The sequence below is a fragment of the Gymnodraco acuticeps genome, unplaced genomic scaffold, assembly GCF_902827175.1.
Source record: "Gymnodraco acuticeps unplaced genomic scaffold, fGymAcu1.1, whole genome shotgun sequence".
NCBI classification, from domain to species: Eukaryota; Metazoa; Chordata; class Actinopteri; order Perciformes; family Bathydraconidae; genus Gymnodraco; species Gymnodraco acuticeps.
The window spans coordinates 640,377-667,484 of NW_022992129.1; the positions used below are offsets into that span (position 1 = coordinate 640,377).

The 27,108-nt window shown below is 41.0% G+C and overlaps 1 protein-coding gene across 1 annotated transcript in view; it reads left to right on the forward strand.

The window, feature by feature from the left end:
- The window catches only part of LOC117538102 (diacylglycerol kinase beta), a gene marked incomplete in the record, with an annotated part of 134,000 nt that overhangs the window by 86,471 nt on the left and 20,421 nt on the right, over window positions 1-27,108 (forward strand). The window contains 2 exon segments of the mRNA XM_034203635.1: window positions 6,933-7,023; window positions 12,348-12,549. Of these exon segments, the coding sequence (XP_034059526.1) occupies window positions 6,933-7,023; window positions 12,348-12,549 (293 nt within the window).

Here is a 27,108-nt window from a genome sequence, read left to right on the forward strand (position 1 = left end):
GCTGCTGCATGAGACAGACACTGGCGCTGTCCGAAGAGAGGGAGGAAAAAGAGAGGCTCCAGTGTATTTATATTATTATATTATATAGAGTCGATTATTCATTTGTTTTAAAGCTCAATAAATAACAAAGAAGACCTTTGACCGGCACTTTTATAATTTTGTCGGAAGATTTCAACTTTAATACACGTTGACTGGCGCAAAACTCTGCCCGGTTCCCTCGGCCCCCACCGCGGAGAATAAACAGAAGGGCAACCATGACAACCATGCTTCTTCGCTGCTTTTGTGGAGGAAGTTACAGCGCCACGTACAGGCTCCTGCATGTGTACTGCAGCTTCTCCAGCGGTTGGAGCTAAACGGAGCTGTCTCGTGTGGACAGAAACTTTCCGGTGAATTTTGCGTGTGGACGGAAGCTTTTTTGCGTTTGCGTTAATCCTATGCGTTTAGCCGTTTTCGTCCTCGTGTGGCCGGGGCCTTAGTCACCATTCGGTCTAGAAACATTTCAGTGACCCTTATCAGTTGATTGGATTAGCAGAGATCAGATATCAACCACCTTTTGACCTCTGTCCCAAAACTCAGCTGCCAGTGTTTCTTTCCTTTTTGCTTTTACAGTCGATTAAGTTTGAGGATTTTCTTTCTTTGTCTGTTTCCTAGAAAATCAAATGCATCAGTTCCTTTATGCAACGGGACTTTTTTTACCTGGAATGTATCTACTGTAGCCAAGCAAACGCAATGGTAAACATAAGGGTAATAATGGTAATAGGTAGACTGGATACATTAAATATGTATATAAATATATGTTCATTCTTGCTTTAGTCTTTAAAACATATATTTGGCTATTCTGTGTTCATCTGCTGCAAATATTTTCATAAACTAAGCTAAACAATGATTGCAAGTGCTTGTGGTAGTTTGCTTCTTCCTCTAAACGTTTGTGTAAATTCCTCAATATCAAAAAAGAAGCGACCATACTAGAAGTATTTTCTAATGTACAGTACTTCTCTTATCTTAAGTCACTAACAGCATATCTGTTGTAGGCACATCCTACCAGACATCACCCGTTAAATGAATCATGACTTTTGGGAATTCAGGTGACTACACATCATCTACAGTAACGGCAGAGATGGAGTTCTATCAATCAATATTTCATATACTCCATATTAACAATGAATCACACGACTACTTTTGTTACTATGGAGAAAAACAGAGTGAGACGCACATATGAGCATATTTAGAAAATGCACTGTTGTTGCTCGGGAACGAAACACTTCATGACACAAACCTGGTCCATCCAAAACTTCCCGAGGAAATGTGATTTAAAATACTGAATACATTATGAGGTTTCTTCACACTACAGGAAAGGGAAAACCCCAAAAAGCATTGTAGTATATTTAAAAGTGTGCCACATTAACAGGGCTCCTCTTCTTGACTCACACGTAAAAACCGTCCGAATGAAACTGCAGGCGCTGATTTCTTTGCCTTCCTTTGGCTGATTTATTTACTTCTTCAATCAAATTAAACAAACAAATAAACAAAAATTATCAGTGTAACATAAGGTCAAAGACTGTACCCACCCTTCCTTATATAACAGCTGATCATCTGATTGATCACAATAAATCCAAACTATTCTCAGAATATTTAATTTAATACATATTCATACATCGAAAGAATATATATAGACCTAAATTAATTCAAAAATTGTCATTTATTATCAACACAAAACATTTCTCTAACAGGTTCCCTTTAAATGTATTCTGAGGCCAATAGTTTTGTACTTTTACACAGTAAGATTTTGAATGCAGTACTTTTACTTGTACCAGAGTACTTTCAGTATTACTTTTACTTTAAACTCTCCAAGTTTCTTTTTCCACTGGGTGAGGGCGGATGTGTCCCATTAAAAAGCAACGTCAAAAATCACCCTCTTTAACTTAATGCAAAATGTGTGAGAGAGAGGAGGGGCAGGAAAGAGGTGGAGGGGGGTCATAAGGTCGCTGCTCATATTGGGGATTAAGGGAGATGCTTATCTGCAGGGAGGAGCACAATGGGGAGAGATAGCTGCTACAGTACACAGATACAGAGTGTTGTATCCTCAAGCTTTGCTTAACAGTGTTTTCATGGTTTCACCTTTCACTGAATACAAGCCAATCTCTTTCTCTTTTAGATAAAGTTGTATATCCACCAGGAGAAAGAGATATTATCTTTCATAGCAACTGCATTCATTTAAGATGAAAATAATTAATAAGTGTTTTGCTTTGTTCGGGAAACAGCGTTACAATCGGACTAAAAATGGGATAAAAACATGCTGCCATAATTGGATAAATACCCAATTTTCTTTAGATGATTTAACATCCTCTTTGTTACTGCATTTGTGGTGCATAAACATGGGAATAAAAGAGGAAAGGCTTATAAAAAGTAGTTTGTCTCCCTGTTGCACTCTGTGTCCATACGAGAGGGGAAAAAAACATGAGTTAATTGCATTTTTTACAGACCGTCTCAAGTGGAAGCAGCTTAATGAGTTTAGGCAGCTCGCCTCATTGAGAATCGCAACTGCTCCTAATTGTGATCTCAAATATGCTCATAATCCCCTGATTTGACAGCGGCAGAGGTTTCTGGGGAGGCATTAAGGTGAAAGGCAGAGAACAAGGGACAGAAAGACAATTAGCGAGGAGAAAAACATGTGAGCAAGTGCAGCGGCTTAAGACATTTAGGTTTCAATAAACATCATGAATTATTTGAATGCTTTGTTTGAAGTCTGTAGTACGCTTTGAGTTCATGTTGAGTTTTACCTCCTGATTATTTGAGTGTACATGAGTGAAAATAAAAATATTTCTCGCACAGTGTGAATATTTCTTTAGGTTGATTCTGTTTAAGTGTCCTCTTATTGCTCTCAGTGCCAAAGTGGCAATAGGCGCTTTCACACCAAGTACTTTTCCCAGGAATAGTTCCCGGAAATCTTTAGTTCCAGAACTATCTAGTAAATCACGTTCACACCGGAATAAGTCCCTGACGGAGGATTACGTAAATGAAGCCGCTGACGTCACTTCTTCTTCTGCTTTGGGTTTACTGACAGGCCGCAAACAACTTCACGGCGTATGCTGCCAAGCCCGCCTTAACCTGCCATCAGGCCCTGGGGCTGATAGTTTTTGTAGGCCCCCTATTTAAACAACAAATCAAAGTCATTTATAGCCTCGGCAGGCTCTGTGATCGCACTTCTCCACTCTGCTCTACGCGCGCCTGGTCCTCTCCTCCAGATGAGTGACGTATCGGGCCTCCCTCATGTATCTGTCCGGTTGCCGTTGGCTCCCCTCCACGTAGCAAGTCCTCGTCGTCCTCTCATCTCCTCCAACAGATAATGTCCCTCCTGTCTGTTTTTCCTCTCCCGCTACTCCAGCTACTCCATCGCTATCAGAACCAGACGGCCTACTTGGCTCCGAAGCCCCGCGGCCGGCACCGCTGCCGCTCGGTACAGAACTCATCTGTCCTTCCTCCTCATCCTGGCCTACAGGTTTAAAATAACCTGTCAGCTTCGGCATGTTTTGTAATAGCTGCTTGTCTCGAAACTCCTTTTCCCTCAACAATTTCCTTTTCCGAGCTCCACTCTCAAACTTTTTCTTCTCCGACATTTTCTCCTAAACAACCTTCATCTGTCACTCAATCACTCGCAATTTGAATAAGTCACATGTGAAACATATTCTCATTCTGATTGGCTGTTAAGTGGTGCCCACTGACTGTTACATCATTTTTGAGAAAAATCTCTGGAATCCATCGATCTGATTGATTAGCGGAGCAAATTATCAAAATAGTATGGAGGGAAGATATTTTCGTTTGGATTACTGTTCTGTTCTGTGTGTGTGTGTGTGTGTGTGTGTGTGTGTGTGTGTGTGTGTGTGTGTGTGTGTGTGTGTGTGTGTGTGTGTGTGGTGTGTGTGTGTGTGTGTGTGTGTGGTGTGTGTGTGTGTGTGTGTGGGTGTGTGTGTGTGGTGTGGTGTGTTGTGTGTGTGTGTGTGTGTGTGTGTGTGTGTGTGTGTGTGGTGTGTGTGTGTGTGTGTGTGTGTGTGTGTGTGTGTGTGTGTGTGTGTGTGGGTGTGTGTGTGTGTGTGTGTGTGTGGTGGTGTGTGTGTGTGTGTGTGGTGTGTGTGTGGTGTGTGTGTGTGTTGTGTGTGTGTGTGTGCTTGTTTCCCGGGGAAAACACTCACGAGAAACACCTGCTGTTGTTATGCCTGCTGTGACGTCACGTTACTTACTACTCCGTTCTCCGCTTGTAATTATGCCGTTACAAGCTTCAACGTTGTATTTATCATCTGAATTTGCCGAAAGAAGTTTAATATTCTGAAAGCCAAGAATTTGTTTAATTGAAATCAGATGAAAACAAACTGTAACGGACCCTGCCGTGTTATCTATGATTACTATACACCTTACATTCATAATTTCAGCCGGAGGGAGGGGGAGTGAGTGGTGAGTGAGAGCTGTCATCTTCCCTTTACAAGCTTCAAAAATGTATTTATCGTGTGATTTTGGAAATAAAAGTTTCATATTCTGAAAGTCAAGACTTTGTTTATTTAAAAAAAACAAAAAAAACACCCGGAAAAAAAAGATATTTGAATTTTATTTATTTATTTTTTATTTTTTATTGGCTCATGATCGGCCCCCGATCTCCGTAGGCCCCTGGGCTTCAGCCTAGGTCAGCCCGTGCATTAAGGTGGCCCTGCTGCCACCCGAAGTCCCCGGCCGGAAAATCGCCTGAACTCTGACACCTCCTCATCACTCCACCGCTTCCCATCAGAAATTGAACCCTTTCCTCCCCAGGAAAGTACCACCTCTCTAGCAGGGACTAAAAAGGGGTGAAAAGGTTAGCAAAAAAAAGTTCTAGTTCCAGATCTTTTTGGTGTGAATGCAAAATCCCAGGAACTATCGGAACTATTCCCCGTACTTTTCCCGTTTAGTTCCGATAGTTCCTGGGATTTTGCATTCACACCAAAAGGAGAACTCAGTTCATGAGAACCTTTACCCCCTTTTTAGTGCCTGCTAGAAAGGTGGTACTTTCCTGAGGAGAAAAAAGTTCCAATTTCTGATTGGCTGGGCGAATTGCAAACCACGCCCCGTAAAACTCTGAAAAGTTGCTGCTTGGAGTCCCAGCAGCTTCAACTGAAGCCAGTCCCCAACTCCGGGGACTTCCAGCCGGGGACTTCGGGTGGCAGTATACACCGTGAAGTTGTTTGCGGCCTGCCAGTAAACCCAAAGCAGAAGAAGAAGTGACATCAGTGACGTTAGCGGCTTCATTTGCCTAATCTCCCCTCAGGGAATTTATTCTGGTGTGAACGCGATCGGCTCTTAGTTCCATGGGGGTACTAAGTGCTGGGAACTAAGTAAGGCAAAGTACTTGGTGTGAAAGCGGCTAATGGTTTGCCCACATGGTACTGAGCTGTTGTGGCAATAGCTGTGTTATCAGTATCAGCAGCTTGTTAAATGATCTATGAAGTATTTGTCTTTGTAGAGACATCAGTTATGATGTTTGTAGGGTTTCTCTGGGTTTTAAGGGTGAGTACATCCTTTACAAATCATTTTTGTAGACTTGTGGTTAAAGCTTTAGATACTCCTTTCTCTTTCTAACACTCATATTGTATAAGATAGCAGGGGAGAGTCGATAACCCCAGTCTGTTCAAAGATTGTGATACATCTCTCAAAACACCAGATCAAAAAGGGTCAAATGGGGAAGCTATGAAGTCATGACCAGGAGGCAGTTGACGGCCCAAGATAAAACAAAGGAGGACATTTGCCCCTCCCCTGACAGCCAATCAGAGTGTTTTCTCTTACCAAATGGCTCTCCGTCCAAATAAACATGCTTAAACTCATAGAGAGTCTCTGACTAGGGCCAAAGACACTTCCAACAGTCCGAATCTGGCCGACTCGTGTGTAAATTAAGTTGGTGTGAGGTATAGTGGAAAGATGTTGGAAGTGTTTTCTTTATTGATGCATCCAAATTATTGCTATTTGCACAGACTTTGTGATCCGACAGAAAGGTCAGAATGTAAAACTTACATATACAATACAACAGTGTGGGCTACCTGAGTAAATGCATTGTAATTGTAAAGTATTACTGATCAATCTACTGGTATTTGTAAGGTGATCTGTTATTGTAATTGTTGGTGTGATAGAGACAATGCTATGTTTTTAGTGTCTGTTCATTGTGTACCTGCACAGATGGAAATAAGCTAATAGCAATTTATGGTCCTGCACTTATAATAGTTATTCATTTTGTGACATGATTCCCTTTACCTCCACTTGTCTTCAGTTACTGCACCAGTTGTTTTCCCTTCATTTATCACTGTTGAGAACTCCCCTGTCCAGCAGAGATTTCACCTTGACTTTGTTATTCAGCCACCGTCCTGTGCCAAAACTGCACCAAATGACATCGGGACGTAAACAGCGATCGGGTCACCTCTGACAAACCCTCTGCAGGGCAAAAATGAACCGCTGTTGAGTCAGTCCTGTGGCATGCTTTCGAGTGCTGTGAATCACACAAATATTTCCCCTTATCATACAGTCTCCACCAGCAATGTTTCACCTTGTGTCCCCTCCAGAGGCAATGTGGATATTTCAACTCAACATATGTTTACTGAGGCGACTGTGTGGACTGTTTCAATGAAAGCGTGGACAACAGAAGGAAAGATGGTGGGGTTAACTTGCTGTGTTTCCAGTGGCCAGTGTCTACACTTTAATGCTTGAGGATGGAGCTTTGACCTTCGTGGTCACATGGCTGCAAGGGCTGTCAAATCCAAAATGTGACGTGACTTAAAAGGCAATCGGACAGCTTCAATATGTGTCCAGTGCACCCGAAAGCAAGTCAGGCTGTAGGCTTGAAACACTGTGCTCGTGTGAAAGCCAATCTTTTTTTATATGTTCGTCTAAAAACATGTCTGTCCTCTGTTTCTCCTCAGAATGAAGAACAAGCTCTGGTACTTTGAGTTCGGCACCACTGAGACCATATCGGCCACCTGCAAGAAACTCAACGAATGCATAGAAGTGGAGGTGAGTTGAAGTCTGAAAATCTTGTAATTGTTACAAAGCACTGGCACACTATCAAATGTACTCTCTGTATTTAACCCATCCTACTACTTGGAGCAGTGGGAGCTATTATATTCACACAGTTCACACTTCGTACTTGGTCTGTTCAGGAACCAGTTCTCAAGCCAAGCCTACAGACTGAGACTTCCAAAAAGATGGAAAATATCTTTAAATACCTGAGAATATATATGATGCAAAGGAAAAAGTTAAATATGGAACATGTTGTGTACACTACATGTCAAGATTGTTGTTTTTTCCACCGTTTTACTGACAGACTCTTAGATGCTGTTGTTCTTTAATGTGTTGCAGATATTCACAACAAAGTAGTTTTCTCATATTAATAAGGTGGGCTATTTATAGTACACCATCAGATTAATGCTCCATAAAGTTACTGATTGCCTCATTCTGTCACACAGCGCAGTATAATCTGTCACCATGGTCGCTTGAAGCACAGCAAGACTCCGAGAAAACACTCGATAAACTCACCGTTTCAAAAACCATTGGGAAAATAGCGAATAACCATACTGTATGTAAGCACATTTTTTGAATTGTTTTTCATTTTTTGTTGAAATATTTAGGATTTCATTAGCTCAAGCTAATGAATTTCCTTTATTTCTTAAAAAAGAAACATAAATGTTTTTGAAATTACTTTTCAATGGTAGATTAATACACATACATGGTGCTCTAGTGGTATGCAATTGACATTAAAACATAGTATTTCTCATTGCATTATGTGAGATGATCCCGTTTAAAACTTAAAATTGATTTATGTTACTTCCTGCAAAGTTACCATGACATATTTATCTAACACTCAGACTCAGCAGAGAACAAATAATCAAGTAATTTTCTTTTTCACGCAAGTACACAGGCTTTCAACCATGCTCCTGTTTTGACGCAGAATTTGTCAGCCTGATTGAATCTCAAGGATAGTCAAGTCCTCTTGACTGAGGGCCTTTTTCTAAAAAGACACTTGGATTGTATTTTATCTGACTCATTAAACCTTGTATGTTGTGACTAACACATTATCCTGGAACCCATCAGTTATGGTTTCTCTTTAATAATAATAATAATTCCTTACATTTATTATAGCGCTTTTTCAATGACTCAAAGCGCTTTACATATACACACATTACACATATATGCAATGGTCAGATACTGTGGACAATACCCACAGGAGCAAGTTCAGGTGAAGTGTCTTGCCCAAGGACACACCGGCTTTACAGACGCAGCAGCGCAATGATCTGATGATCATTGCACAGCGCACTGCGCCACACCGTCACGCCTCGAGGTCATCGAGGCGCTTTTACAAGTACACATTGGTATCATACATGTACTGTGGATATTACCCACAGGAGCAAATCCGGGTGAAGTGTCTTGCCCAAGGACACAACGGCCTGACGCAGTGGCGGCAGGAGCGGGTTTCGAACTGGAGTTCCCCAGCACTCCCCCCTTGATCTGATGATCGGATGCACAGACCACTGCGCCACCCGTCCCGCTAAAGGCTTCTCTACATACTTTCTGAAACGCTCTATACTGCTGGTGGTGAAACAGCTCTTTCCTGAGAATACACTGACGATGATGACATGTTTACCGCTCAGTTATTGTTTCCATGTAAGGTCATCATCTCTAATAAGAAACTGAGGGACAACTGTGTAGGCAGGTAGCAGATCATGTGACGTGCACAGGCAGGAAACTTTTTGGAGGGCACCTAGTGAGAGGTGCTAAACCACCGGGTGTAGAAAATAAACGCCAGGTGACAGTAGGGGGGGTTAAAGTGAAGGCGTTGTCTTCACAGCTTTTACTGTGAAGCAGCTGCATTAATTGTTGGGCTTGTATTACTATGACCTCAACGAGGGAGGACAGGACTTAACACATTTAACAGTGAAGTGAAGCTACTGTTTGTGAGATAAGTCCTAGGAGACCGTTGATCTTTACATGCCCTTAAGTTTGCCCGTCTAACATGCAATCACATGCATGTTAGCATGCTACTTAGCCACATAGATAGAACATTTCCAGCTACTAGTCATATTTTCTTTCATGCAAGTTAATTCATTATTTTACCGCCAAAACTAGGGGACATTTTCTTGTGAATCTAAATTATAATAAGGGCTGTTAAAATAAATTGGTCGGAATATTGAATCACTTGTTAAGGATAGGTACGGACAACTGCAGTGTGGACACTGTTCTCCAAACACTTTATAGAGCTGTTCAATATCAGGCTGCTATGTGTTATGTAGTTTTCCATACACACATTCACACACACACACACACACACACATTATGCTGCTTTGACACAGCAAGAATCAACCATGCATGCTGAGTCACAGCAATGTGTTGCTGCAATTCTCTGTTTGACTTATCTGATGAGTCTAGACGAAGCTATGAAGCACAATATAATTCAGAGTTAGGCCAAGAGTGTACATTTCATAAAGTATGATTTGACATTCGGCTAATTTATATGTATTACCTCCACCAAGGATGTTGTGTTTGTGGTTTGGTGTGTTGCTCGGTTTGTCTCTCAGAAGGATTACAGAAAAAACACCTGTTAGATTTTCATTTAACTTGGTAGAAGGGTATAGCCTGAGACAGATTTGGAGCAGATCTGAATACAAACAGTTTTTACTTGCCTTGAAAAGGCCTCGATGGAGGTCTGTGCGCTCTGAATGCCCTTGTAGTTGCTTTCGGCTTCAGACAACCGCACATCTGGCCTCTGTCCAAGTAATGCGTCAGGGAAAAAATAAAACTTGCTGGTGTGAAAAGGGAGTACAAGCATGGGTATCTATCTAACTCTATGATACAGCAAATATTACACTGCAACCCTACTCTCTATGGCGTCCATTACCTTAGATGTTAAATTTAGCTATGTCACTCAGGGAAAATCATGTACATGCTCTGTGGTTTCCTGGTGGGAGAAAATATTTTTGCATTTAGCTGGTCAGTAAATGTCTATGCTAATAACTAAGTTTCTTATTTCTTATATTGAATCACAGGTCAATGCCAACAGAGGTGAACAAAATAAGCTGCATGAGCTTTGTTTGACCCTGTTGATTAGATTTGTTGAGCTATACACAAAGCAGCCAATCAGAGACCCCGAGAGAGCTAAAGCTGGGGGCTTGACACTTCTGGCAGAAGAGAAGTGGAAGGGCTAAGCTGTAAAGCAGCATTGATTTCAGTGACGGCAGTGAGACAAAACGGGTAATGTGATTACATACAGTACAGCTAAGTTGATCAGTAGATGCTAGAAGAGCCTGTGAGCAAATCCCAGTTAAACCATTAGATAATAACCCAGGGTGTAACTGGTGCTGCTGTGTCATCTTACGTCAACAGAACATGTGAATCCTGCACTCTTTACCTTAAAAGTAGAATTGTCAGACCCATTTAACAATGTGGTTTACCAACAGTTTTAATTAAACAATGTCAGCCCGTGTTTTATATATTCATAGTTACTCTTGTGACTGTAAGGTTTGGAAACTAGATAAATGTAAGAATACGCATCAAAGCTCATGGCATTTGACAGTGAAATGCATTGAAAGGAACAGAAGGAATGACTTTACCAAAATAACTTCCCCAATAATATGATTTCTATACAGATGGAAGCAACACATGGTGGATCATATGAAACTGGCTATTACCATATCCTTGTATCACAAGTTATTACATTTCATGTTCCAGACTTCTGTTTGAAATCCTGGAAAATACTATACTCATCACCATCCATCTTTCCTCCTGGAGAATTGTGCTGCTGTTCACCCTCATCGATCACACTCACTTACCATCCACCCTTCTTTCAACCTCTTTAGCTTTACTCCCTCTACCTTCCTTTACCTTCCTATCTATCTCCCCCCACTCCAGCTGTGGGGGTCCTTGACCTTGTAACTCCTACAAGGAACCCTTTTGACCCTATTCCCTCTACTCTGTTACTTCTCACCTCCTGCACTTTGTAAGCAGCATATCTCAATTCTCAGGATATGTTCCTAGTCCTTTCATAAATGACAGACCTGTATCTCTTTTATTTGTATTTCCAAGACACTAAAATATAGTTTTAACCAACTTTTTGTGTAAAAACTCAACTGAGAAGAATAATAATAATTTTTAACTGACCGAAGCGCTTCGTTCTGTCAGTCAACTGAGTCTTCTCTTTTTAAAACGTATACACTAGACTTGTAGGCTTCACAGTGAACAACCTGTTCCTCTTCTCAACCTTGAAAAGATTGAGCGTATCAGGCTCTGCACTGACAACTTGCTCGTGGAAACCGTTTTATTTCTAATAACAGGAGTTCCACAAGGCTCCATCCTGGGCCCTCTACCCTTTCATATCTGAACAGGAATACTTGATATCCCTTCGTCTTTCTTGATATACTGGCATGGCTTAAATGCTATGCTGATGACACCCAGCTATTCATGTAATTCCCCCATCAACATTCAGGTGGAGGCACACTTTTCTGGATTGATTGTCAAGGCACCACCTCAAACTCAACCCTGACTAGCCTGGGCTTGTGTTCCTTCAGGAGAAAGGGTTCCTTCACCTCAGTCCATCACCATCAACAACACCACGGTGGCCTTGACCCTGTCAATCAAAATGATGTTGTCAACAAACATTGCAGCAGTCCTGCTCAGTTCCTCCTTTACATCCAAGTCCAGGAGTCCAAGGTGCTGATCCAGGTGACAGCCAGTAGACCTCTGCAGCTGATACAAAATGCTGCTGCTTGCCTTGTATTCAACCTTTCCAAATGTTTTCACAATACTCAAATTCTCCCTGAAATACGCTGGCTGTGTTGCTGTTTGCATCCAGTTCAGGGACCTGCTCCTTTTTGCCCCCAAGCTATGGTCAACCACTACATCCCTGCCAGAGCATTGGGCTCCTTTGCCTCTAGACATTTAGATGATCTTTTTGTCACAACTCTTGCTCCTTTGTTCTGAGCTGCGGGCTACAACCCAACTTGTTATAGTGTACAACTCAATAACCATTGCTAGCATTTACGTACAGTATCTCTTGTTTCTTTTCGAACATCTCAAACACTTATTTGTTTCAAAGGGATACACTCACAAATGTGGATAATATCTCACTCTTGCTTCCACTTGGTTTGAATACACGTATTGTAAGTGGTTCTGCAAACTGAATCTAATGTAATATATAACCTCGCATTTGTGATCCTACAGCTTCAGTGCACAAACGGGGGCATAACTTTATGTATTATTTGTTACTTTTTAGCTGCTCCTGTCCTATATGTTTTTTCATTGTCCTTATCTTTCTGTCTTACTCTATTTTCTCGTAATTTTCCGCTCAGTGCGACGGTATCATCTTGGACCTCAGCAACACCTCCTTGGAGGGAATAGCTGTGCTCAACATTCCCAGCATGCACGGCGGCTCCAACCTGTGGGGCGAGTCAAAGAAGAGGAGGAACTACAACCGCATGAGCAAGAAAGTTCCCGACCGGATGCCAGCCAGCACCGTCACGGACGCAAAAGAACTCAAATTCTGCATGCAAGGTGAGTCAAAGCAGATGAATGATGACTGTGCAATTTCAATTTTGCATCATGAACGAGGCAACAGTGTGTTTGGTTATTTAAAAAATACTATTAAATGTATTTCAGCCACAGTATTGTAAAGACCAAGCAAAGATTTAGAGATGTCAATATGTGCTCTTTTTAGGCTCTTCTTTGTATCCGATCAGAGACTCTAGAGGTGCCCAGTACGTCGACCGGTCGACCGCGGGGGCAATGCTGGTAGATCGCGAGTCATTCATAAAAAAAAATCCAGCTCCGTTAAAATAGACAAAACCGGTTTTGATCCCTCCTCCCTGCCACTTAATTCAGGAGTTTACTTGATTGACAGAAAAAGCGACCTATCGCTTTCCAGTCTGTTAACCCAGAATGCAAAGCGATACAAAATCAGTCAAGTGCCGGGAAAACTCAAATTTAAGTTAAAGAGACAAACAAGAGACAAACAACAAAATGATTGCGGGACCGAGCAAGAAGCTAAAAACAAACCACTTCCACCCAGAATGGGAGGAAGAATATTTTGTTGTGATGTCACATTCAAAGGTTATTTGCCTTATTTGTAAAGCAAGTGTCGCTCTGCCAAAGAAAGGTAATGTGGAGAGGCATTATCGGAGTGTTCACAAGGCATATGACAGCGACTTCCCTCCGAGTTGAGAAAGAGAAAGGTCATGTATTCTTGCTACACAAACATTATCTCGCAGTCTTAGTGTCGCCAACTCGTTTCTAACATGCAAAAAGACAAACAAATGCGTCTATGGTCGGTGTATTTTTTATCTTTCCAATCGAGACGAGATCTCTCCCCCGTCTGTGCGCGAGGGGGCGGGGCAGTTTACACACACGCGGCTGCTACATGCAGCAACACACGGCGGAGATGGCGGAGAGAAGCGCTCCAAGGTGTGGTTAAATGTTACCCGTATTGAGGTGGACAATGCTCGTCGCCAAGAGTGTTTAGCATGTAAGGGCGGGAACACGAGCAGTTTGTCTAAACATTTATCAAAAGTGCACCACATTCAGACGGAGGAATGCACCGGGCTCGACTGTCTTTCTAGCAGCTCTGTAGCTCCATCCACGAGTAACGTTTCTACGTCAGGTGTTATGTATGCTAGCAGCAACACACGGAGTTAACTACATGATACAAACATGGGTTAATGATTAGAGGAAACTGAGTTACTCTTTATTTTGTTAAAGTTTCAGCTATTCTGTTTACAGTTCTGTAATCAGATTATTTAATATGATTTGTTAAAACATTGTTGATTCTTTTGATGTGAAATATTATTTATTTAATTTAAATAAAAAGCAATGTTAATTTTGTTCACAATTTGTTAAGTTAATTTAATAATATATGTATTTTTGAATCAAGTATTAATCTTTATTGTCTTCATTGTTAGTTTCCATATGCCTAAAACAACCTCAAGCTACATCTAAAAGTTGATGGCTAAATAAGAGCGTTTGAGAAATTGTGCAAGGCATACAGTAATAGTCCGAATAGTCGATTAATCGTTTCATTAATCGATAGATTAATCGATTATCAAATTAGTCGTTTGTTGCAGCCCTTTTGTAGTTATCCCATGTATAAATAAAACGTGTTATTCAGCAACCCTTGCAATTTGGGATTTTATTTTTGGTTGGTAGACCTCGGTGAGCTGGTCATTTCAAAAGTAGCTCACCAGCCAAAAAAGTGTGGGCACGTCTAGTGCAATCAAGACAGACTACAACGTTAAAAAAAAAACTGACGTGGTCTCTATCTGACTTTAATCTTACTTCAACTCAAGCCTGGACTATTATTACTTGTACAGCTAGTGGTTTATTATTACCAATATGACCTCTGCCTGCTTGCAGTGCTGCTCGTACGGTGACTTTCTCTTCACACACTCCCAACTGAGAGTGACTAATTGAACCCTTAGACTCTGTTCTACATTCACACAAAAAATCATATTTTTAGACTCTAATAGGGTCAGGCGGTGCACCACCACTATAATATCACCGTGGGAAACCCAGCACTGTAGTTTGAGTGATGTGAGTTTAAATCAAGGTTATAACCAAAGTAATCAGCCTCTGCAGGGTGTCTAATGGCACATTTCCACTGCAGCGGGGTAGCCCCGTTTAAGCGTCCCTAAGCGTCCTCGCTCAGGCCTCGGGCTGCCTCGCTGGCTGTCCGAGGCCGTGGCGCATTTCCATTACAGTTTAGGACCTGGGGTAGCAATGGTAGCAACGCAGTGTAGGCGGGGCGATCGGCTTTTTGGCGGGCTTTTTGGGCGGAGCGACGCAGCGACGCTGGGTAAAACTGCAGTGGCGTCATCTTCAATGCGACACAACTCACAAAACACACACAACAATGGAGGATGTGGAAGCGATCCTTTACTTGTTTCTTGGTGTGTGGCTTGTTATCATTAAAAATGCTGCAAGCTTGCTTCTAGATATATATTCGACGCTAGGGATGATCTCGCACGCGATCTTGTGACGATTCTCTCTGACCAATCAGCAGTCGAGAGTGTTGACGTCACTAATTCAGCTCTGTCCCTGGCCTGATAGAACCACCATTTTATGGGGCCGGAAAAAGAGGGAAAAAGTACCCGCTAGCCGGTGCTACGCTATATGGAAAGGCCACCAAAAACTGGCCTGGCCGCTTGAGGACGATTAAGGACGCTTAAACGGGGCTACCCGCTGCAGTGAAAATGCACCATAACTGGTTCTTGAATGTGTGGCAGCAGCTTGTTTTTGGTTCGAACTGAATATAGCACAAGTGTGATTCATATTATTACCTTCTATTCACTTCTCTCTGCAGCTATAATTGACTTAAAATGTACTTGTACTCAATGGTAGTTTTTCATCCTGATGAGGGTTTTCAAAATGCCTGCATTACCTTGTTGTTGCCTAGGTACATAATGTTTATTTCTTAATCAGACATCCTTTTAATTTATTCTCTAATCTACAAAACAGTATTATTTTTCTAATTTACTTCACACTGCTAACCATCTGCTTACTTGTTCAACTCTCCCAGTGTGTCACTCCATCACAGCTGGGCCTTTGACTCTAAAAGTTACATTTTTAAATCACTTTATTGTGGCCTTCATTAACAGACGCATCTTTCAAATTACAGATGTGAATTTGGAAAGCACATTTTAGCCCCTGCTATTCCTGAGGGCTTCTCAAATGAATGTCCAGGCCGTGTTAAAAGATAAACTTGTATCTTTTATCTGCTGCTACTGTACACATGCAGGTCAGTTTACTCATCGCAAGGAGTAAGACTGTGCCTTAGAAAAGTGTTTTACAATTTCCTCTGTGGCTCTCAAGCTTTTTCAAGTCTGAGAAAATAGGAAGGTTATGACGAAAAGATGAATGCATTTTGGGAAATGTAAATCCTAATGTTTTTGGAGCTCAACCAAATCGAGAATATATTGGCCTGTGATCAGGGGGTCCGCGGGGTCTTAAAAAGTATTAAAAGTTGATAAATCAATTTAGTGAAAATGAAGGCTATTAAAAAGTATTAAACGGCATTTTCCAAGGTATCACATTTTGTAGCTTGTTTTCAATAGGCAAGGCAATTGTATTTATATAGCACTTTTCAGCACGTGGCGATTCAAAGTGCTTTACAGATTAAAAGCAAACGACATTTAAGCACAAATACATTATTAAAAAGGCATTTAAATCAATAAGTATATAAATGGTCCAAAGAGGTTGTATTCTACAGTCTGCCTGAATGTAATCATTGCGTAGGTGTGTAGTGTGATTCTGTGTAGTTTATTGATGGCATCCCGTTGGGTTTGACGTCATCTGAACAGGACATCGCACGCTCACTGCTTGATAGCGTGAAGGTCCGTTTACGCCGGTTGCTAAGCAACATCGTTATGGGGAAATGCAAGTTAGCGTCCAAATGGTTGGAAGATAAGGAGGAAGGACAATCAATACTGTATATAGTCAATGTGAGGTCAAGTGTGTCGCCAAGGTAACCGGTTAGAACTCGAAGTGGCGATGAGGTCTTAAAATGTATGGAAAGGGTCTTAAAAGGTCTTACATCTGACTTCAGGACTCCTGCATATACCCTGGTGATGCTTTGATTATATTTTTTAAAACTTCCCCAGTCCCTATAGTGTTATTGAAGTGAATATGAAATGGTTGATGAACTTCCTTAAATGTACTATAAGTTTCTGTTTCCTTACAGATTTATTTGACTACCTAACTCTTGTGTAATCATGTTCTTGCCTCTTTCTTGGTCGAGTGAACAGTTTGGTCCTTGATGCGTGCGCACATGTGACTTACAGGGTTTATATCAAGTCAAGGACTTTTCTCACGTCACAATTTCTTCTTCTTCTCCTTTTCCTCTCTTCAAACTTCTCCCTCTTCTTCTACTCCTTCTTCTTCATCAGGCATTTTATATGTTGCAGCAACAAGAAAAAGCCACCTGTAGCACAAACGTCTAAAGAATATTATATTCTATATGTATCTTAACATATAATATTATAGCTGATTTGTTTGCATGTTTAAACTAGATGAAGGTTAAATGAATAAAGTTGAATTGTATTCCTTTTTACAGTTATGGGGAAATTGGTAGCCGATAAAGTCAACTTAATTGAGAACCACTTATATATGCTCTTCAACATTTAGTTTTAACTGTTTACCAGTATATGTTTTCTCTATAAGTAGCTCCAGGATGAGTGACGTCCAGCCGCTGGTTAGGTTTGCTTTTAATGTACAAACCTTAAAATAAAAGCCACTTTATGCTCTCGTCAAGGTTTGTTCTTGATCATCCCATGTTCCCGTTTCTCTTCACTTCTCTCTACATCCCTGCTGACTGAACTAAACCCTGTTTCCATGGAGATCTCAGGGCTATACTGAAGTAAAGACCAGATGAGAGGAAGAGCAAAAAGACGGGAGAAAAGGGAAGACATGGTGAAAGGAAATGTAGCGTAAGAAACAACAGCTGTGACTATTATAGAGTCGTTTTTAAGGTGTTTGTGAGGTGATGGGCTTTACCTGTATGTAGATGAAATCTTTGAACTTATACTGCATGTTTTAAGTATGATTTGGGAAAGATATTTAAACTATTGTATATTTCTGACTGAATGCGTCGCTACTCTAATGAAGCTCTGTTTCCTCTTTCTGCGGAGTTCACATCCTTGTTCCTAATGTCTTGCCTTCCAAATTTTGTTTAAATATAGCATTTGTCCTCAGTTTCTTGCGAATTGCATCATATATTCCGGTTTGGATGGGATTCAATGCTTAAGAAGACATATTTGGTTCATATTTGTATTTTGTGACTCTAAGCTCTTTATTTTTCTCATACTGCCTGTGCTGCAGCACCTCTTTTCACCCTCTGTCTGAAACCAGAGTCCAGTCTGCTCTGATTGGTTAGCTGGACGGCTCTGTTGCTGTTTCGAGAAGTCCCACCTCTTAGCCTATCACGTACAATGTGTTGGAGCGCAAGCCAATAGATAGTGTTACATAATGATGTCACTACTTTCAATATCCACATTGATGACCCAACCAGTAAATATGCCATCGAATTTCCGGAAACTCTACAATGCTTCAACTTTACACAGCACATCAATTTCCCCACACACAGCCGTGGACACATCCTGGACCTAGTCTGCTCCACTGGTCTCACCGCCCACCACCTATCCAGCCTTCACATCTCCGACCACCTGGCCATCATCATGGACATTAATATCCCCATTCCCATCCAAAAACACAAGCGCACAATAACCTTCAGAAACCTTAAATCCCTGTCTCCCTCAGCACTCTCAGCCTGCATCACCTGCAAGATGTCCGCCTTCCCTCCCCCCCGCCTGACAATCCATGTCAACTGGTGGACTACTACAACACCACCCTCTCCTCCTGTCTTAATGAACTGGCCCCCCAAAAAACCAAAACTGTCTCTTTCACACACTCAGCTCTGGTACACCCCCGAACTCCGCCAAATGAAAGCACAAAAACGCCAACTGGAACGCCTTCATTAGAAAACCACTCTAACAGTTCATCTCCATGCCTACACCGACTACCTACATCAGTACAATAACGCACTCAAAGCAGCCCAGTCCAACTACTACTCACAACTCCGGCACCAGCGACCCCAAGGCTCTGTTCTCCACCATCAGCACACTCCTTAAACCCTGTGACAACGCCACCCCATCCTTCACAACCGCACAGTGCAATTCTTTCCTCTCATTCTTTCAATCCAAAATCGACAGCATCTATAGAAACCTGACCTCCTCAACAGCCCTCCCCATCTCCCCTCCTGGCTCCCCCCCCTTCACCTCACAGCCCCTATCCCGGTTCTCCCCTGTGACCCCAATGCAACTGTCCACCCTCATGGCTGGAATAAACTCCACCTGCACTCTGGACCCCATACCAACTAAATTTGTCAGGGAATGCCTCCCTCCCATCTCCCAACTCATAACCACAATCATTAACTCCTCCCTCTGCTCTGGATCAGTCCCCCCCCTCACTCAAACTGGCTGCTGTTACACCCATACTGAAAAAACCTGGACTCACACCTGACGTCATGTCCAACTTTCGGCCCATCTCCAATCTCCCCTTCCTATCAAAACTACTCGAACGTTTTGTAGCCTCCCAACTGAAATCCCACCTCAGCTCCAATAACCTGTTTGAACCCTTTCAATCAGGATTCCGCACAGAAACAGCCCTCCTCAGAATCCCTAACGACCTCCTCCTCTCCTCAGATTCCGGCAATCTCAACATCTTCATCCTCCTCGACCTCACAGCAGCGTTCGACACCATCAACCATACCATCCTGCTGTCCCGCCTGGAATCATCTCTTAACATCATTGACACAGCACTCTCCTGGTTGAAATCATACCTCACCAACAGACACGAGTTAATCCACATCAATAACTGCACTTCCTCCACTGCCCCTCTGTCCCAAGGCGTCCCCCAGGGTTCGGTGCTTGGTCCTCTCCTTTTCATCCTCTATATGCTCCCCCTTGGAAAAATTATCCGCCGCCACAACCTCCAGTATCACTGCTACGCGGATGACATCCAACTCTACATTTCCACAAAAACCATCACTGCCACAACTCACTCCACACTCACCAACTGTCTCTCAGAAATTAAATCCTGGATGCAAACAAACTACCTTCAACTGAACAGTGACAAATCAGATATCATCATAATCGGACCCACATCCCGCACCAACACCACCCAGAACTTCAACCTCACCCTTGACAACACCACTCTAACCCCCTCTCCTCACATTCGCAACCTTGGAGTAATCTTTGACAGCCAGCTCAAATTCGACAAACACACAAATCATATCACCAGGACCGCCTTCTTCCATCTTTTTATTTTTTTATTTATTCTACTAAAATCATACAAAAACAAAAACGTATAATTCATACACACAAATGAACAAAATTAGTAGAAGCGGGAGGGCTGAAGCATAACTTATGGGGAGTAGCCCTCCCGTGCATCATCATTAGCATCAATATAATAATGGCACTTATTTCGTCAAAAACATATAGAAATTAAGGAGTACAAAAAAAATAAAGAAAACTAATGAAAACTGGAAAAAATAAAAGTTAGGGCAAGGAAAAAAGTAAATGCATATATAAGTAATACTAGGAATATCACATACTTGTTAGCTGGAGTAATCTGCAAATATAATTGTTTTTACTTTAGTTTTTAATTGTTGATGACTAGTAATACTTGAGAGGTCTGGATCTGAAAACCATTGCCCGCCTCCACCCCTCACTCTCCTTCCCGGCTGCTGAAACCCTCATCCACTCATTTATCACCTCAAGACTGGACTATGCAACAGCATCCTGTCTGGCTCATCTTCCAAAATTCTAAATAAACTACAATACATCCAGAACTGCGCTGCCCGCCTCCTCACCCACACCCGCTCAACGAATACACTTCAAAATCCTTCTGCTAACACACAAAGTTCTCAATAACCAGGCCCCCCCCTACCTCACCAACCTGATCCACCACTACACCCCCTCCCGCAGCCTTCGTTCATCAGAAGCAAACCTCCTCTCTATCCCCACATGAACCAAGCTCCGAACCTGGGGAGACGGAGCCTTCTCCATCGCTGCCCCCACCCTCTGGAACTCCCTTCCACAACACATCAGAGACTGCACCGACCCCCCCACTTTCAAAACACCGACCAAAACACACCTCTTCAGACTGGCTTTTAATTTGTGAATTATGCTGTTGCTGTTTTAATATTTATTTATTCTTTATTTCTATTCTTTATTCTATTTTATCATGTTTCATCAAACCACTGTAAAGCGTCTTTGAGCACCTGGAAAAGCGCTTTGAAATCAAATGTATTATTAATATTACTATGTCCCTGAAGTTCACAAAGGAGTCCAATGGAGGCGTTGTGTCTGGAGGGAACTTTAACCTTTTCAAACCATTAACATGCAAAAAAACTGCAGTTAAGGCCCTTAAATAGTTGGATAGCCTGTTCAAAGCAAATGTTGGGATCTTGTCGGACGTGGACGGAGCAAGATGTGTTTTAGCCACCTTTTAAAAAGACCAACCTAAAGAAATCCATCTCAGTTTACGTGTATGCTATATCTAGATTATTTATAGTGACCAGTTTATAATGCCCTTTTCAAATACGTTATTTTACCTCGCATAACATGGAAGTTGTTGCTTTGATCCATTAGTTTAATTGTGCTGTTGTTTGACTTTGAAGATACATACAGTACAGTTAAGTAGATACAGTTCACGTCACAATGTGGTCGTTTTTAAGGCCCCATTAGCTGCTGCCTCTTAAGCCTCCACAACTCCAAATAGTGTATTTATAGCCACAGCACACAGATCAGACGTCTCACACCGCTCTATGCACGCAGACAGTTTCCTCTCAGTGTACATGGGGAAGCTTCGGCAGCCATTGACTCTGTTCATCGTGTAAATCTTCCACCTTCAGTCTTAACTCTTGATGTAAACACGAGCTGTAATCCTAATGCAGCTTCTTAAAGAAGTGTACCAACATGCTGTCCTCACTTGTACAAGGATGTACCTGATCTCATGACATGTGCTGACCATGAAAAAACATTATCCCTGCACATGGTCATACAATCTAACAGCTATAGTCTAGGAATACCTGTTATTAGGTCAACATTTAAGTCGTTGTTTTTGTGAGAAAGGGGTTAATTCAGGGGTTAATGTTCATGCGCGTCCACATGATCCGTATTTCGTCTCTTTAAGCTAATTGGTGTTGTCTATGTGAGCAGGCGTGCAATGCATTGTGGTAACAGTGCAGCTTGAGCTCCTCATTTACATAAAGTTGAGGTCTAGGCTACTTTATGCAAATCATAAAGCCGCCTCTAGAAACTCTACCTGCTGTCAATGTTCAATAAAGACAGTTTTAGTAAATGCATGACTTATTTCTCACCTGTAATGTCTTCAGAAACACATTTTGATGAACTATTCTCGTGATATTGGAGAAATGGTTTCTAAACGAGCTTCCATGTTGGTCCGAGCAAAAAGGCCAAGAGTAAAATCATTCATCCAATCATGTGCGTTACCATCAGGTGTCTAATGCTGGGAAACGCTGCCGCCTAAACGTGGCCAAAATGCTGCGGTGGGCACGTTACATTCGTGTTTTGCTAATGTTAAATGTTGTATATTGTAATGCGTATATGAGAAGGTTACTCCACTAATTAGAGGATACGAGGATTTCATTGGTGTATTGTGTCATTTATCAAGAAAAAAGGCTTTTCTGTGTCTTATATCGTTTGGGTTTTGGAGTGTTGGACGAACGAGGAATAGTGTCCCCTTTAGGCTGACTTGTTAGGAGCTAAAAACGTTGAACCATTAATACAACCACAACCCAAAAATGTGTTGAATTATTGCTTTTTTTATATTGCATTGAAATGCAACGTTGCATGTTTATCAGAATAAATTGTCATGTACAGGGGTTTACTTTTTTTGTGGCCAACTATAATATAAAGGATCATTTTTGCAGTATTCATTTCCCCAGGTTTCTCTTTTCTCCATATGAGACCAAAAAACCTGTCAAGCCATAATGTGTTTGCACTTTAACCTCTTTTAGTTTCAGTGAAACATCTAAATACTTCTGTGTGAATCCACTCACATGGTGCATACGGTGTCTGATGGAATCTTTGTTCTGCAGAGTTGTCCCTCAGGAGTTAACCTTTATCACATTAGCTTCTCCTGCTAATGCTATTTGGAAACAGCACTGAGAGGAGTGCTCTAGTTTCAGAGAGGTATCTGCCTCCGTCTCTCTTACAGTGTGTACACTAGCGTGCCTTTGTCAGTGTGTAGCGTGCCTGCATGTTTATCATACACCTAATTGTTTTTGGCAGTTGCTTTCTCTGGCGCAATAAACTAAAGCTTTTAAATCCATTTGCTGCAGTTAATGCAATCAGCCAGGGTTACCCAGAGTGACTGAAAGACGCCCTGGGCTCTTCTGACCTCAGTGATGAAACTTCAGCCCTCTGAGTCACTGCGGATCGCTCTGCTTTTTGTTCTGCACGGACTAAACCGACAAGAACGACAACCGGGACAGGCGCACAGAGACAGCCTATAGTAGCTGTTGTTCTTATACAGTCACTTGAGTCATTTTACTCATTGCATGTATAAACCAGTTTGAACAGTAAGTCCTAAAACTGGAAAGACATATTTCTCTATCCCCTTCATTTCTATTCATCTTTCTCCAGTTGCTTTCTGATGAACATCACTTTATTCTCTTAGATGAACACTTAAATATTCAGTCTCAGGCTTCTGACCCACTTAGAGAAAGAATTGATGAGTCATGTTCAGGTCAAAAATGTCAAGCAGCATGACTCATCTTATTAAATAAGGACCAACCACTATTGGGAGATTATTTTGAAAATGTTAATGAATGAATGAAAACTTTATTACAGACTCAGGGTCCAGATACAAGACATTACATATAATAAATTAATAAAACATTAATAATACACAGCATAAAAATAATTCGTAGTTTAAGAATAATTTAAATCAGTGTCCTACAAAGAGACAATGTCTCCACAGCTGCGATTGGTAGCGTGTAGTACTAAACCTTATGTTCGATAAGGCCAAGAGGATTTCATTATCACAGTCATTAAGCCGGCAAATACATTTATACATAAGATTTCTTAAAACAGCTTGTAGAGTATTTACTCCTGCAGCCACAAACATTTCACTTGCACTAGACCATCGAGGTCTCTTCAGCAATATTCTCATGGCATCCTTATAAGCTACTTGAAGTTTCCGTAAACTTGCTTTTCTGTAGTTTGACCACAGATGTGCCGTTTAGAGCGGTGTGCAATATGCTGTGAACAGAGACATCTTCACTCCATCTGTACATGCACCAAACTTACGTAGGAGAATGTTTGCTTGTGCATACATCATGCGGCATTGCCTATAAATATCTTCATCATCTGTCATTTGTTCTGTAATAAAGTGTCCAAGATATTTTAACTTATTACAGACACTAAGATTAATATCAGACAATTTAAAATCAGGAAATGTAAGACATTATCCTCTTTGGTTCTAAAGATCATGACAGCACTCTTACTGGCGTTGTATTTGATGTCATGTTCCACACCATACACAGAACAAACGGCAAGAAGCTGCTGAAGACCAGATCATCTGCATACATAATATGTTTCACTAGAGTGCTACCAATCATGCATCCAGTATTACAGGCTTTCAGTCGCTTGACAGATGATCAATATAAAGGTTAAAAGAACTGGGGACATAATTCCACCTTGTCTGACACCATTGCTAACCCCAAATGGAGCTGAGACCCTATTGCCCCATTTGACTTGCACAGTCTGGTGGCCATACCAGTAGACCAGAATTCTCACAATGTATTTGGTATTTATTTTAAATTCATAAATGTTCTCTTTGTCACCTGCAAAAGGACTACAGACGGTCATAAGCTAAAAACGACTTTAAATCTGGTTACAAAGCCTCTTTTCTCCTTTTTTAAATAACTATATTTTGTAAATCGTCCGTGAAATAAAGCGTCACAAAAGATACATTTGACTGAGAGCATTATTATTTCATTTTTTGCCAGAATGTCAGTAGATATCTTAATAATATTGTTATTGTGAATTATTTTGGCCACAATAATCATGCAGTAAAGAATATTATAATTATATTGTGACCGCAATATTTCAGAAGTGAAGTTATCCTACAAACCTTTGTTGTCCGTGAAGCTGCAGAACTCTATGAACTTCATGAATGTCCAAAAACTATTGAAAAAACACAGAATATTAAAAGAAATATACAGATAAAAGTAACACTAACCTTATTCAAGTTTTAGTTTCTGTTCAGTTTGACTTTATTGTATTTCCCCCCTGCACATCACTTTTGTAAATTATCCCTCTTTTTGATGCAAAAATATTTCCTATTTCTAGTTTTAGACAGCAAGCAAACACCTGATTTTCAGGTCAGGTGAGGAGAACACATGCAGATTTTCTTTTTAGCTATTGACAGATAGATGGATGGATAGATAGATAGATGGATAGATAGATAGATAGACAGATAGATAGATATATAGATAGATAGATAGATAGATAGACAGATAGATAGATAGATAGATAGATAGATAGACAGATAGATAGATAGATAGATAGATAGATAGATATATAGATAGACAGATAGATAGATAGATAGACGGACAGACAGACGGACAGACGGACAGACGGACGGACGGACGGATAGATAGATAGATGGACGGATAGATAGATGGATGGATAGATAGATAGATGGATGGATAGATAGATAGATAGACGGACGGATAGATGGATAGACGGACGGATAGATGGATGGATAGATGGATAGATGGATAGACGGATAGATGGATAGACGGATAGACGGATAGATGGATAGACGGATAGATGGATAGACGGATAGATAGATGGATAGATGGATAGACGGATAGATAGATGGATAGATAGATGGATAGATGGATAGACAGATGGATGGATAGATAGATAGACGGACGGACGGACGGACACATACATAGATAGATTACTTTATTGATCCCAATTTTGGAAATGTTTGCGTTGCAGCAGCATAATAAGGCACAAGGCAATGTACATAAGGGAAACTAAGGCACAGAAATAAACAGTCCAATATATTTCAGAAATAGAAATAAAATAGCATTAAAAAGTAAAAAATATATACTCAAAAACATTAAAAAACTGCCTCTCGTTCTGACATCAAGGTGTAAACTATGCTCAGGTCAAGTGACAAAGAAAACCTCAGAGTGGACGTAAAGCCTCAGGTTTCTAAATGTGTTGTGGTGTTAAGACAGAGAGTCAACCTGTCGGGGTGTGTAAGTGACGCCAGGTTAAAAGTGCGCTGCTGTCATCTGAAGACGGATAACAGCGGAGCAGAGGAACAGGATTCATCTCCTGCTCCTCCTCAGCTCTTATCTCTGAACCATCTCTCCCCTCCCATGTTTATTTCCTCCCTGCTCCTGGATCAGATTTCCTCAATTTCCTGCTGTGGATTGAGCTGGAAAGGATGCACATAAATACAGAGGATGTAGCACGCAGAAGTCCAGGGTTAGAAACGTGGGAACTGCTGCTTCTGTACAATGGGCTGGACTTAACGGCATGTTAACATTATGTTGTTGTTTTTTCAGTTTCAAGAAGTGCAAAGTATTTCAGTCTGACAGTTACTTATCCCGGTAACGCTCAGTTATTTCAAGACCTTCAATATTGCCTTGTTTTCGGTTTAATCAAATCATCAATGTACTGCTTTTAGTGCAATTTTGATGGACCTGTACTTGAATATATCCATTTTAAGCTACTTTATACTTCCTGTCCTCAACCAGTTACAGAAAAATATTTTGTATTTCTTAATCTAGTCAGGTAGAAAGAAATGACGCACAACAAAAAACCTTGGAGTTGCTTGCTATCCTCCTTTATTTTAGGAGCGAAATGCCTCGACCAATATCCAGTCCCTGTTTGTCTACTTAAAAGAAAGACCTGCAAACTGAGATCAACCCTCCATCAAACTCCTGGCATACAGAAAAGGAATCAAAGAAAACACATAAACCATAAATAAATCACTTTCTAATCTCTTACTCAAAACGTGTTCTTTCAAAAAGGTTACTTAAGTAAATCTACAAAAGTATTAGCATTCAAATAAACTTAAACAACTGAAAGTAGTCATTTTGGCCATTATAAGAGTGTATTTATTACATTGCTGGATCACAATTAACGATCTGTTAATGTGAGCATACTTTAGATTTTACATCTAGACAAAGTGAAGATAAGATCGGGTATATTAATCCATAATAAAAAAGCTGCGATAATTCATTTCCTTTGACATTTGTATGAATTATATGAACTTTCCAAAGTAACTAATCTTGTCAAATAAATGAAGTGGAGTAAAAAGTACAGTATTCTCTTCCAAAATGTAGTGGATTGGAAGTAGCATAAAAAAGACCTCCCCAAGTAAAGTACAAATACCTCAAAAAGGTATTTAGGTACAGTAACTGTACTTGAGTAAATGTAGTTGCTTCCCACCACTGCAGCTCAACGAGGCCCTGCTAACTCGTAACTTATTCCGATGAGTAATTAGTGAAATAAA